General features: G+C 39.9%; 1 protein-coding gene across 1 annotated transcript in view; it reads right to left on the bottom strand.

Annotated features, from left to right (window-relative positions):
- Nucleotides 1-1,778: 1,778 nt before the first annotated feature.
- LOC135467398 (hexokinase-2-like) overlaps nucleotides 1,779-15,166 on the bottom strand; it is a 33,814-nt gene continuing 20,426 nt past the window's right edge. The window contains 10 exon segments of the mRNA XM_064745172.1: nucleotides 1,779-2,591; nucleotides 2,902-3,038; nucleotides 3,195-3,334; nucleotides 3,751-3,909; nucleotides 4,751-4,863; nucleotides 5,158-5,237; nucleotides 6,369-6,468; nucleotides 6,755-6,967; nucleotides 7,459-7,598; nucleotides 7,909-8,071. Of these exon segments, the coding sequence (XP_064601242.1) occupies nucleotides 2,475-2,591; nucleotides 2,902-3,038; nucleotides 3,195-3,334; nucleotides 3,751-3,909; nucleotides 4,751-4,863; nucleotides 5,158-5,237; nucleotides 6,369-6,468; nucleotides 6,755-6,967; nucleotides 7,459-7,598; nucleotides 7,909-8,071 (1,362 nt within the window). The 3' untranslated portion in view covers nucleotides 1,779-2,474.

Below are 15,166 nucleotides of genomic sequence, written 5' to 3'. Positions count from 1 at the left end.
CAACGTGCCTGGTACTCGCATTAATATCTCGAAGATCAGGGAGCTGAAAGTTACAACCACCTTTTATATGGTTAACAGTACGCTAAAAATAACAACAGCATGGTTTGAAATGCGTTACATTTATTCGATACCATCACATATTATAATTACAAACAATCATAACAGAAATTCAACCAGCCATTACATGAGACATCACAAGCGTATTTACAGGTGTTGAAAATAAAGTATATACAGAAACGAGGCAACAAGATGACATTCCTGCGACATCCACGCACACACATCTTTTGTCATAGCTCCCTGGCTTTTCATATTGTCAGAATTATATACAGATTTCAGTTTGGGAAAGAGGTTCAAATACTGCCACAATTCACTGCTTTCCATACTCACTAAAACACCGGACGCAATATACATGTCTGTATGGACAGCCAACGTTAGTGTTGGCGACAAAATACAACAGAAAGAGCTCATGTATATACAAGTACATTCTGTAACAAAAATAGCGTAACCTATAAATCTTGTTAATCTATCCCTCACGCGTGCACGTATTGTCAATACTTATTATGCTTGTAAATTATTATTTACGGCTTCTGGCAATCTTTTACTCATCGCGTTCAATGCCTGTAAGCAACCGATACATGCAGAAAAGTACACCATATGGTGTAAGAATTGTAAGTGAAAATGCAGATCTTCTCAAACATGGACGCCCGCAAGACAAAATGTTAAACACGGAAACAATGAGTGTAGTAATGGTTAATACTGCATGTAGTCATCATGGAATCTTAGCACAAAGCAGGCACAAACCGTAAATTCCTAATCATGTCAAGTGAATGTTTGCCCCTCCCTAAAGGATTAGTCAATGGGGTCTCATACAACCCAAGTATATACGCTAGCAAAAGGCTTAACTCAGTAATCATCCACAATTTACTGTTCCTTAAAAAGCCCATCCTCGCCAGCGCTAAACATTGTAGACACATGGACACAAAAGGAGGAAGACAGAATCAAACATATGTTCACATATTGATTGGGAATCTGTACAGGCTGTATAAAATCAATCTAGATGCGGTCTGGTGACACATGTATATGTAGGGAGTGAAGGGTTGTGAGTTCTCGATGGTGGACATCAGATTACGCATCAATAACACGGCTCATCCGGCTGTTTGCCAAACCGATTTCTCAACAAATCCTCCACTCCTCCGGAAAACCTTCCTGGCGTATCTTTTTCTACTGTGACCATATCAAGAAATCCAGATTCAGTTGTCCCAAAGTATTAAGGCTCCTGATGGCTTAATTGTGTAGATACACCACGACTAAACACAGAACCCTGTCTCCAACAAATATCTTTGACGAACAGATCAAGCCATGATTAGATCCAAGACGAATCATCTGACAGTACCAAAGGTTTCTCTGAGAATTAAAAAGCTAGGTTTATAGTGTACACGTACCTGTGATTCACAAGTAATGTTCCTACAACCCACAATCCAAGCCGCGATCAGCAAGAATACATTCAACACACATCAGGGCAAGCAGAACTAGTGCCAGCAGAACTTAAACATAAAAACTTTTCACCGTTCTCTCTCACATATGCTCCATCACAAATCATCACAGTAAATGTTCACAGTGGACCACATTGAGCCAAACAGCAGATAGCTCCTTTCACCATGTTGGCTTGGGGAATAAATACCGCGGTCAACAGTCAGTCTGCTTCTTGGATGAAGCTTGTAGGAAACTTGGAGAAAACTTGGTTGCAGTCAACGGCCCTTTTCTTGTTAGATAAAGGTGTCCCACTCCAATCGACGAAGCACAACGGGGGCACTTAGCAAGCATTATGAAAAATGTTTGTGAATGTCCAGTGTAAGATTCTATCAGTGTAAGTCACATGATATCAGTATTGGCCAGCAACTAGTCCGCGACGCCATTACCCTGCAAGTCACGCTTTTATCCCAATCATAGCGTCTGACAGGAACAAACAGAGATGTAAATTAGGTATTTGTTAGCTTAAAATATAATTATGCCGTCAGGTAGTGAGCGGCAATAAATGCTACTACCGAGTATGACACAAAAATACTGATCCGCCATAATACAAAATATTGAAGAATTTAATTAAACAGGCTTTGAATATGGTAAATCACAACACCCTACAGAGCGAACTGCAGACTAAACCAAAACGTCACCCGCCAACACATATTGAGTGTATTTACAGGTCATGTTCTAATTAGTATTGTACTGGATGAATTAGCCAGTAATACACATCCTTCTTTTTCTACCAGAATACTTTGCATAGCAGAACACACTGTAGCTGAAGAACTGCAAGGTAATAGCAGTTTGACACAGTTCACTCCGTACGTCCTTTATCTGTATGTCTATCTTGACAAGCTGAAATCGTTACATCAGAGATAGGCTCAAGGACATCAGAGGCTGGCGTCGCAGAAGCGGTTATAGTCACACCATTGAGGATTAGTGTACCACCTACATTATCACTGACAAGCCATAGCATCTTCCTGAATCTGCTTCGTTTGCTTCAGTCTGACTGCCACCGCTGCCACCAAAGCCGCGCCCTTACCACTGCCGTCATGGGACAATGTCAACTTAAACTGAAACAAAAAGTGCAGATCACGTGCAGAATGTGTTACAATAATTACAGACATAAAACAGGTACGAAAACATAAATATTTACGAACATAAAAAAGAAAATAAATTTTCATTATTAAACCAGTTTCCGAGAGCTCACATTTGAAATTGGAGGTGGCTTAAAAAAACACTGCTTCCCTCCAAGAGTAAGTAAGGATATGAACATGATGCATGATATTAAAGAAGGAAGTTATAAAAAGTTGGCTGTACTCTTGAATGAACTTAACAGGAGTTTAAGTACTGGGTACTGCTGATACAAGACAAGCGCTTTACCTTCAATCCTGGTGCTGTCAGCTCTTGTATTTTGAGCACCATCAGATTGTGAAAACGGGGGTGAAATCTGTACAAGGAACCGTCCACGGCTATCGTTGTCTCCGGACGTTTCAAGTGATTAATTAACGTGGCAATACCTGTAACCAAGGAATACAAAGATATAGAATAAAACTTCAACACTGCCACGGATAATGTTTATTTTGGAAACAATTTATGCTGAACATGATTACGCCATGTGAAATCGGAAAGAAGAAAATTTAACATCAAATATTTTTAGACCAAGGACGACTTACCTGCTGAGGATAAAAAGGCAGCCCGTGCCGAAACTAGGGTACAGACGTACTTGACAATCTTGCAATCTTCTGTTGTGTAATTTTGGACTCCAAGGTCGTCAAGAACCTGCTTGGTATTTCTGTAAAACTCATCGTGATCACTGTAGATGAAAACAGAGAAAAAAGTGCCATTAGGCCAAAATTTACAACACAGACACATCCAAATGATTGTAAATGTACTGCACGAAAAAAACAGGCAACAGTTATCACAGAAATACCGACGATAAATGTTGGATTAGGGTCTCCGCCTCTTCCAAGGTTTACTGGATGAAAAGATGACTCACTGATACAAACACAAAGCCTCTGTTCACAAAAGGAAAAAGTCTTGACAGTGTAATGGAGAAGCAAGGTATACAGAATGTCTAATTTAGCACTCATTTACACATTCAAGTCTGTATATGCTGTAATAAAGAAAATATATACTTTTCTATTTCTGAGATGCATTTAATGAAAAATTGTAGCAACTATAACATTTCAAGTCTTGATATTCTATTGGCTATGTAATAATTAAACCTACTCTTCAATTTCTGAGATGTATTTCGTGAAGAACCTTCCTCTGGCAAAGATATCACATTCGGGATCTACACCTTGGAACACAAGGTTCTCCATGGCTAACCGCTCCAGAACCAGCCGGACGATCTCACCCATATACATCCCAGAAATCATCTTCTCTAATCTGTAACAGATATAAAATCATAATTGCCATTTTTTTTTTTTACTGAATGGTTGGTTGTTGATTAAAGCAACAAAACAGCATGGAATTTTTCACCTATACAATGACAGACAGCTTTGCGGGTGGAAGTAGCCCAGTGTCCAGGGTAAACGACCGATCATTGGCAAGTTACAAACTAACTTTCGTATGCCATATTGTTGGAAGACAATTACAACAGGGGAATCTACAAATTCTCTCTTCAAATGGTTAGGCGTCGCGCTTGTCATTTTTGACATCGAACCGCTGATAAAAAAGGTATCAAATGTAAAGATGTTATAACTGGCAGTTTCGATGGCTTTTAATGCAAGGGTTTCACAAAATTACACTGGGGCTGACAGAAGGAACGATGTCCAAATCCATAATCTTTCGTGGAAAATTTTAGCTGACAACCATGAATTGTACTTCATAAGGTTGACAGGTGCTGTGTGAAACAACATCCACGAAGACATACAAACGCTCCTGAGTAGTTCTGAATACATGATCTTGGACTGCGTAAAAGTGCAATGGTGACCTAAATGAGACTCTTCTATCGCAACCTCTTTTAATGAAATTTACAAAAGTCGGTAGTCAAATATTTGGTCACTAAAGTGCTTCTTTATGACAAACTGTCTTCTATTTTGGGAAACTCACAAGGTTTCTGGTGATTACATTATGTAGTTTTCAACCCAAAACAAGGTTTATTAAACATTCCAAAGATCTGAGACAATATACATAGATAAATGGCTCCTATAGTTTTAATAATCCTACATTGTTAACGTCTTAAGAACGCCCACGTTTTTTCTTCCAGTTTTTCTTGAAATCTTACAATTGCTTTCCAGGATTGATGGAAAATGTATCGAGTTCCCGATCATACTCCGTCCGTACGAAGTCCAAACACCCATTGTCCCCAAAAGCTCCCCACTCGGTATTGATTATCACCTGAAAGTCCAGAGATAAAAACATAGCTCAGTGAATAAAGACACATCATTCGTTTCTACAATGTTTTGATATTAAGTAAATGGGGAAGGCCAGTAGGCCTACATGAAGCTTTCACAACCCGCCTGGAAGACAATGTCAGCGGCCCAAAAAACAAAAACAGAAGACTGAAGAAGATAAAGGAAGAAATCGAATGGATATTGAATTTTTTGACCACAAGAGAAATGGAATAACAACAGCGGCTATTGGCAACGCACATTTAAAACTGTTCACGGAAGGGGATTACTGATAATGTACCTGCTCTGGCCCGTGGACATCTCCCTCCCACACTCCCACCTTCTCCAACTTCTCCATGTAACAGGCGTTACAGCCGGTACCTAGGGAACAGATAGGCCAAGTATTTGTACAGACCAAGACACACAAGAGATGTTATACTATACAGTCACGGCCATCATACGTAATGCTTGGTAAGAATCCCCGATTGTAGATATATAGGTCGACGGCCACCATAATGCTGGAGGCCATCGTATAAGTGAAGTATTATTGTGTACGGCGCAATACACCTTACAAATAAATAAATAAATAAATCAATAAATAAATACAGGTCGGCGAGAATTAAATGTGATGGCACCAAGGCATTTTGATTAATTCTACATAAGTCACGACTAACAAATTACAATATCATCACAACCTTTTTTGCCATATTCTGCTTAAGCAGAGTGCCTGTAATTCACTACTACCTAACTACTACTCAAGCTACGTGTGATCATTTGTCAGTTATCACACTGTCGTGGGTGCTCTGTATGGTTTTACTCTCTATGCTATAAGTATTTTATTATACTGTAAATATCCCAACATTAAAAGTTTCAAAGTTTACAAAAATCAACATGCAATGATTTGAGCCAATTTAGAAATTTTTGAAAAGGCACACTTTGTTTTGAATATCTTTGACGGACTCAACCATTGACACTTATATAGCAGACTTCTACTGAAAGAAACACATAATTTCTTCTTCAATGCGGACAGCTTTACACACTTAAGCAGTTGGATTAAGTCGATCAGTTTAAAAATTGAGAATGTTTCCATTTCTCTGCCTCTTTTTTATACATAAAACCAAAGGCAGCTGCTTTCCGTTGATGAATTGTTACCGACAGAAGATGCCTTACTCCATGAGGTTGACGAAAGGAAAGTGCATCCTGATAAAAATAGACTGTTTATTTGTCTCTTTAGACATCAATCTGATGCAATGTTTGATCAGCTTGTCGATATCCTTGGCATACTTACAAACCTTCCCAGGACGAGTTGTAACCATGCAACCACTCGATAATACCAACAACTAGACAGATCATTACAGTTCGTTGAAAATTGCATCAGCCGATGAAATCGGTGAGACAAAAGCTCATTTCCAGTAAAGTAGTTTTGCATTGCTTTTAACTTAATGACTGATACTAATCCAGTACTTATGCAATGCTTCATATATTGTTGAAAGAATTAACAAAAGTACTCACCAAGAATCAAACCAACATGACAGTTACGGTCACTGTGAGCGGCGGACATCAATGCTCCAACAGCGTCATTCACAACAGCTACTATTTCGACATCAATTGTCTGAAAACAGCAACAACACACCCGAGTTCAAGATGATTTTCAACATCAGCTAACGAGGAGAAAACAGAACAAATTCTGAACAAAGGGAAGCTCTGTAAAAAGAGGATGATGAAAACATGTTTTTCAAGCTTACCTTATCAGAGAATTTCAGTTATACAAAGTAATATAGTAACAAAATCAGCAGACAATGACGAAGTTGTATTCAGGCTACTCTCTATTATGTACATCTTTTCATCCCTCATTTCATAAATCTTTGAGATCTGTGGCCAGAGAGACCTAAACTCACAGTTCTTCTTTTAATGGCTTCATGTAAAAGTTGACAGATGTCCTCCCCAACCACCCCTTCACATCGGAAACCTTTTGTCCATTTGGAAAGGCGAGCTTTGGCTAATCCTTCCTGTCTACATGGAAATGAGAAGGTAAACCCCAAAGGAATCCTGCCCCGAAGGTCCTGCTCCTTCACAAAACGTCCGATACAGTCTGCTATATGATCGAACAACTGCAAACAAATATGCACAAATTCGTTATTAAGTGTTTCCTTGATGGTCATTTGCGCCAACAATGTCCTAAGAATCAATGTGCCGAAAACGCTAATTTTGTCATTTTAAAAATACAACAAAGCCAAAAAAGATCTTCGCTTTTATACAAAATCAGCTATATTAAACAAATGGGCACCCTGTTCAGTTTCATAAAAGGCATTAGTTTGTCAACGGTGCTAGATTTAGTGCATATTTCTGGAATTGCACTGCTTGGGGGTATGTTTTACTTTCCAAAAAGAAGATGGCATGACTTGAAACACGTCTCAGGAAGTAAGACTGTCCGTTGAGTCAGGTTTTACATATCTTGTCCGTACAACTTATTCATATAAACCTCTTAGTCGACACAACATTTGATGGTAATCAATGTGAACAAGAACAGCACAAACACCTTCATTCTGTGGGGAGACTTTGTTATAAGAAAGCACACTGTTGGGAATTAGCTGAGACTTACCTGTGTTCCTGTGCCTAACATAATTCTCTGTGGTATAAGGTAGGTTTTGCTCTGTATATCCACGTCCCGTCCGTCAAGCTTCACCAGCAACACCCGGAAGTTTGTACCGCCAAGATCCAGAGCTAGGAATTCACCCTTTTCTGCAATTGCACAAAATACAATATACAAAATATAATATAGAAAATATAAGCAACAAAACAAAACACGCATTTTCTGTCAGAATCCTATCTCCATGTATAATTGTTATCTTTGTTTCAAACAACTAAACAGATGCTTGACATCATAGGGAAACACCATGCGCATTGTTGGTATACCATCTAAAGCTTTGATACAAATACAGAGTCCTTCATCAATTTGATTGATGTTTTACGCCATACTCAAGAATACACTATATTTCACTTGATTGATAATAGACTGCGGCCAGGATTATGGCCGATTCCAGAAGCTTACCCGTCCCGTCCGGCAGGGCCCGGACAAATGTGGGGAACATCTTGATGTCGGCCATGTGGTTCGTGCTCTTCCGGAGGCCATTGTTCATCTCCTCATCCAGGAGATGCATGATCCTCTTGTAGGTCAGCGTTGACAGCTTGAAGTTTCGCACCAACGCTTCGATCTGTGGGACAATGGAGAAGCCGTTGGTAAAATTGAAAACTACAAATCAGATGGTTACTTTATTACATGGAACGCCGATTTATGAACGTACGTGTTGGTTAATAACTGGAAAAAGCTTTACTGTTGACTCGCCTTCGTTCACACTTTCCTCGTAACATTTTTCAACAATGGCGTTACAGTTTGTACTCTCAAAGAGACAAAACTTTCACATCCAAGAAAGTCCAGCGTACAAATCTACAATGGCCAAAGCAGCTTTTTTCGTAGGTATACGATCAAGAACATCTAAGAACAGCTAATGCACATCTAACGTTTCGTGTTCCCTCAACCACTTTTTCCTCTTTTTGTAAGCACAAAGTTTCATCACCGATAGGCCTTTTCAAGGAATGTAACACTCACGTGCTTACGAATAACATCGCGATAAATATCACAACAGCCAGGTAATTTTTGCAGGGTTAAATCAGCCCTGGGCGTATTTATACGAACGATATATTGAAAAATATGCCTTAAAAGATTCATTTACTATCCATTCATTCATACATATTTATTATACTGTGCACAACCAATGGTGACGCTATAAAGTATCATACCATTCAATGATTTCAGAGTGAGTGAGTGCCTGGGGTTTAACGTCGTACTCAACAATTTTTCAGTCATATGACGACGAAGGAATCTTTAGAGTGCATGTAATGTGCGTTCTTGTTGCAAGACGGATTTCCACCGCTCTTTTATCTAGTGCTGCTTCAATGAGACGCCTTACCGAAGGCAAGCAAAGCGCCCCGCCCAAGCCATTATACCAGTTGTTGCACTATCTCCTTCACGCTAAACGCCAAGCGAGGAAGTTACAACTCCCTCTTTTAAGGTCTTAGATGTGACTCGACCCAGGGTTGGCCCTGGATCTACCGCTCCCGAAGTGGACCCCAATAACTTCAGAGATATGACTTGCTTATATAACGAACTTGGTACAAGGACGTCGTTTTTATGTTGAAAACTTGTTTAAGTCTCTGTATGCTCATCATCTGTAGTGCTCTCCAGTTAAGTAACCTAAATTAGCTCTGGGGGGTAATTTCTGCGTGAGCAGCTGATGTTCTCGGTGTGTAACAGGTAAACGCGCCAAGCAATACCATAAATCAAGTGTCTCATGATGTACTCTCTAAAACTAGGACGTTCTCTACAAATATAACCGGCTCTTGCATAAGTACTGGTGAACTGAAGGCCTGGAAATCTTGCTGGGTCACTGGAGGCTTGGACAAGCACTGTGTAGTTCAGTGTTGGATTACTAGGCCAAAGGTCGTCGTATGTACACACAGCACAAGAGGTATACGATGTACTGACATATGATATCGCTGTTTCGAATATCATGTGACTTACACATTGTATATGTAGTAAATCAAAACACGGTCCTGCTTCTTTAGACAGTGACAGTGAAAAATTATTTATTTATTTATTTATGTATTTATTTGATGGATGTTTTATGCCGTAGTCAAGAATATTTCAGTTCAGTGAAAAATTATGTAGGCCTATGGCAATAATCACACTGGAGAATGAGTATAGGTAAACACGTGAATATTCACGATTGCAAAACTGAAGTGAATGTACATACATGGTGAGAATGTGGACCGTCCTATATCAACAATGTAAGGCCTAGAGCGGATTAGATTAAAAAATGGTGACCAAACCATTTTATGCACTATTTGACTTGAGAACCGATGGATATCACTTCAATGACTGATTTTGACAATAAAATGTAACCAGTTATAACCATGTTGTAATCTCGTTACCCATCAGCTATAAGCATTGCAACCACGAGGACAGGATGCCATTTGTATACCAGTGTGATCCCGCTTTACCACTCTGATCCAGGCGAGGATGATTGTCAGCTGTAACCAATGGGACCTCCTGGTAAGAATGTTAGTTGTAACCAATGGGACCTCGTGGTGAGAATGCCAGTTGTAACCAATGGGACCTCTTGCTGAGAATGTCAGTTGTAACCAACGGGACCTCGTGGTGAGAATGCCAGTTGTAACCAATGGGACCTCTTGCTGAGAATGTTAGTTGTAACCAAAGGGACCTCGTGGTAAGAATGTTAGTTGTAACCAATGGGACCTCGTGGTAAGAATGTCAGTTGTAACCAACGGGACCTCGTGGTGAGAATGCCAGTTGTAACCAATGGGACCTTGTGGTGAGAATACCAGTTGTAACCAATGAGACCTTGTGGTAAGAATGTTAGCTGTAACCAATGGGACCTTGTGGTGAGAATGTCAGTTCTAACCAATGGGACCTCGTGGTGAGAATGTTAGTTGTAACCAATGGGACCTCCTGGTAAGAATGTTAGTTGTAACAAATGGGACCTCGTGATGAGAATGCCAGTTGTAACCAAAGGGACCTTGTGGTGAGAATGCCAGTTATAACCAATGAGACCTTGTGGTAAGAATGTTAGTTGTAACCAATGGGGCCTTGCGGGAAGAATGCCACTTATCACCAATGGGACTTCAAGGTGAGAATGTCAGTCGTAACCAATGGGACCTCGTTCCGGGAATGTGAGTTGTGACCAATGGGAACTCATGATGAGAATGTCAGTTGTAACCACAGAGACCTCGTGGTGAGGATCTCAGTTGTAACCGTGACGAGAATGTCAGTTGTAACCAATGGGACCTTGTGGTGAGAATGTTAGATGTAACTGGGATACAATATTGGATCCCAGGTTGTAAGATTTTCATACTGTACCCAAGGTTGTAACCACTGCAACCTCGCTGTGATAATGTCAGTAGTAACCATTAGGACCTTGTGACAAGAATGTCAGTTGTAACCACGGAGACCTCGTGGCGAGGATCTCAGCTGTAACCTGGACGAGAATGTCAGTTGTAACCATTGGGAACTTGTAACCAGAAAGTCAGTTGTCACTACTGGGACCTCGCAGCGAGGATATCAGTTGCAACCATAATTGGGACTTTGTGGTAATGATGCCAATTACAAACCTTGTGAATATGAAACAACTGTGTTAGTTATAAATATGGCAATGTCATGTCATAACTATTGTAAACTTCATGAAGACCGTGCCCATTACAACCAGGATCTCGTGGCGAGATATATATATATAGCCATTAGTGACAAAGTGACGACTGCCAATAGGCGAAAGCTCTGGGATGCCAAGCGGCTGGAGATGCCCCGAAATTGTTTTAAGGGTGTTTTATCCTTCACATAGATCCATTGTAGCTTTATAAGCTTTAACGTCACATGTGTGTATGCGTGTGCATGGGCCTTCATTTTGTTGGTCGCCAGTAAACTGGTCGGACTTTACTTTTGATTTATTTCATTTATATACTTTTTTACGTTTTTTCTTTCTTTTTTGCTTTCATTTGAAACGTGTTACTGCCATTGTCGGCTGGGTGGCGGTACTTCTTCCAATGCAACTTCAGTTATAACCAATGTGACACCATATAGTGACTGTGTCAGTTATAACCAATGTGACACCTTACCGATTGTGTCAGTTACAAGCAAAGTGACACCACAGTGACTGTGTAAGTTATAACCAACATGTGGAGCCTCTCACCAATGCGGTCAATGTGAGTTCAAGTCCAGCTCATGCTGACTTCCTCTCCAGCTATAAGTGAGAAGGTCTGTCGGCAGCATGCGGATGGTCGTGGGTTTTCCCCACCAATCAAATAAAAATAAAATATAACCCATGTGACACCGTAGCGACTGTATAGTTCATAACCAATGTGGCACCATAGCGACTATATAGTTCATAACTAGTGTGATATCATGGCAACTGCATACGTCAATTATAACAGTCTTATCATCTTATTGTCTCGTGTTGCAGACATTCTTTCCCTATGTATAGCCTAAGGTGTAGAAATTAACTGCGAGTTAACAAGTCAGGTAACAACGGATTTCTTGAAGAAAAACTTGTATTTCTTGCATTTCAGCCATCCCAATAGTTTAGTATGTAGGCCCATATTTCTATGGCAACGTTAACCTTCTCGCAGCAAACATGGCTACATCCTGGTATGTTGCTGTAAACAACATATAACTTCATGGCTGGATTGGCCTATATCGACAATTCATATCCACAGAACCACTTACTCCTCACTCCTCCAAACCATAATGACGCAACACGAAATATTTCTACCACGTTTTCGCTTGATTCATGCCCTCAGGAACCGTGTTGCTTCTCATAATGTTAATATAATCATCCACCTGGGCAAACCTATGTGTACTCTGAACTGACCCGGATTTCAAAGTGTTGATAAACAACCAATCAGTGCTATGTGCTTGTTTATTTCACGGGTTATACGCAGTGGGTAGGCTTTATTATCGTTAAAAAGCTTTATTATATTCATTCACACAGATCTGATACACGAATGACACTCGTTGGTTTTTGGTTTCATCTCCATCCCACTTCGTTCTACACAGAAAACGATAAATCTAGCTGTGTTTTAATCTCGGTCGTACGAGTTTTATGGGTGTCTGCCCCTTGATACGTTTTATAGTCGCGAATTAGCGTAAACAAGGCCAATACTACATTTCAACGTTGATAAAACTTATGATTTCGGTTTTAAGGTTTCAAAGGACCGTCATCCTCCACGCACCTCCAGTTAAACACACTTTGGCGTCGTCTTCTCAACTGTCCCGATATCTTCCTTTTTCAGTCACCTGACGTCACGCGAAACAGAATGTTGGCAAGGAGCCAACTTCTAGGTCGCCCCAGTGAATGGAGATGATGAACGAGAAGTTGTTTACAAATCGAGTTGAGGCGGCAGACATGCAATTCGTTACGGCCAGTGATCACTCGACTAGGTATACATACTTAAAAATGGAACTCTTATTTCCACATACAGGACATATAAATAAGCAATAAAATGGAGTGGCCTGACGAGTGTCAAACAGTAGCGTGCATGTGACACAAACATTCTTCACAGAACGACTTCCGCCTTAAAATCGCAGTCGCTTGCTTCATGTTTATAATGATTTTTATAACATGTTTAGCTTTCGTGTAACTAAACTGTCATAAACTATCTTCATCAAGAAAAAAAGCATTTCTCCCAACGTGCTGTGGGAGTATGGGGTAGGCCTATGAATCAACGTAATGTACCCAATGGCACCGACGTTGTAGGTGGCCTAAATGGTTGTTTTGATATTTGTTGTTGTTGATATAGCAGATGAAAATCCCGTATAGTGCAGGAGAGCCCAGTGACTGGGTGTAATCCACAGCTGCTACTTGTATGTGACCTTTGTAAACAACACCGAGTTTACCATCGATCGTGCCTGTTATTCTAGGCCTACATAGGTCCTGTCCTATACATGGACTACAGTGTATACAAAACAGCACAAATGAACAGTCAGAATGTCTCTTAATCCAAATCAAAACCACAATTCATTAAACGCAAAATTCCAATGACAGCAACTTGGTCCTGGGTTTAGCACATGTTTCGACATACAAATATTAAAATATTGGTTACTTTTAAAAACACTTGTCTTTTTAATAATGAGACCTGAACATCATATACTGCAATGAGAACACGAACAAATTAAATGTTAAGAACATATTATAAAACCATTTGTTTTAAGAATCATTTTTTCATTTTTACAAAGAATCGATGTAAACATCCACACCCATGACTTGTGGGTTAATCAGTGCACATGCTACCAACATTGTTTTACAACAGATTAATATAAAACTGACACAATGTTTACAGTTTGTGGTGTTAAAGCATTATCAGTATTTAAATTGTCATTCCTATTCATACAGTTGTTGTATCAGTATAAATAAACAATATTATGTCTATCTGCAGAACATTACACATTAACAGCTAAGGATTTTAAAAGTGACAAGTCACTAGCGCAGCATAATGACCCAAAAGCCTCTCATAAAATGCGGTCGCTGTGAGTTCAAGTCCAGCTCATGCTGGCTTCCTCTCCGACCGTACGTTGGAAGGTCTTCCAGCAACCTGCGGACGGTCGTGGGTTTCCCCTGGGCCCTGGGCCACCGCCGTTTAAACACCAATGAAATAAATAAATAAAAGTGACAAGTCTTTCATTAATAATGACAAAACCCCCCACAGAAGCATATATATATATATATATATATATATATATATATATATATATATATGTATGTATGTATAATTTACTAATTTTAAATTACTGTCACACTGGGCTCCTACTGCTACGACAGTATATCTATATCAATGACTGTTCCACAGGCAGACTGTGCATCAGAAATAATCACCATGTCAAAAAATGACCATGGCCTAATACGATTTTATAAAACCCTGTGCTTACACAATAGTTGAGATCATTTTGTTTATATCGTGTAGGCCTACATGGTTATGTATACACATACACACAGCAGTTAAGTCTTCCTAGGTATTTTCAACGAAATACCGAGGTAGTTGTTTTTTGAACAACATCTACCGTTTTCCTTCTAAAACCACGGCAAACTGTTTTGCAGGTCAACCGGCAAGTCTATTAACCGTGTGTTTATATATAAATCTTTTATTTTGGACGCGTCTCAAAAAGCGTGACCTTGTAGCTCAAGGATAAAATATGCAGGTGTTGTCTGCCACACACACGGAATTCAGCCAATGAGATTGCTGCAAACAGGCTTACATGAATATTCAGCAGCCAAGCCCCCACAGTCGACGCAGTTTCAGTCGATGCCAACAAAATTATCACTTTCCCCTTATATTTCCTACCCGTGGGGGCTGTAAGGTCACTCAAAGGACGATTCAATCTACCTCAGTCTACATATTAAACTTGCCATGCCACAAATTATCATCAATCCGTAGAATTTCATAAATTTAACAAGAATTTAGTGGAAAATACCCATGCCTTAGTAGACATATCCGTTCAACCGTCTATCATGGTGCTTGTGTTTGTCCGTATTGACGTGTCGTTCGGACCGCGCTTGGCTGTGCCTTCCAAATCAACATGTTGTCAACCAGCATCACCACAACGCGTATGATCGTTGTACGATATAAGATGAAGACAGGCCTACATCACATAAATTCATCGAACATGGGAACATGCGGGAACATATGCATGTAATGTTGATGTGTGTGGCATGTACCACAAAACTTGCCCTGGGTCATTCGTT

This window comes from Liolophura sinensis, chromosome 6 (assembly GCF_032854445.1).
Source record: "Liolophura sinensis isolate JHLJ2023 chromosome 6, CUHK_Ljap_v2, whole genome shotgun sequence".
NCBI classification, from domain to species: Eukaryota; Metazoa; Mollusca; class Polyplacophora; order Chitonida; family Chitonidae; genus Liolophura; species Liolophura sinensis.
This window is presented reverse-complemented; position numbering and strand designations above follow the sequence as displayed.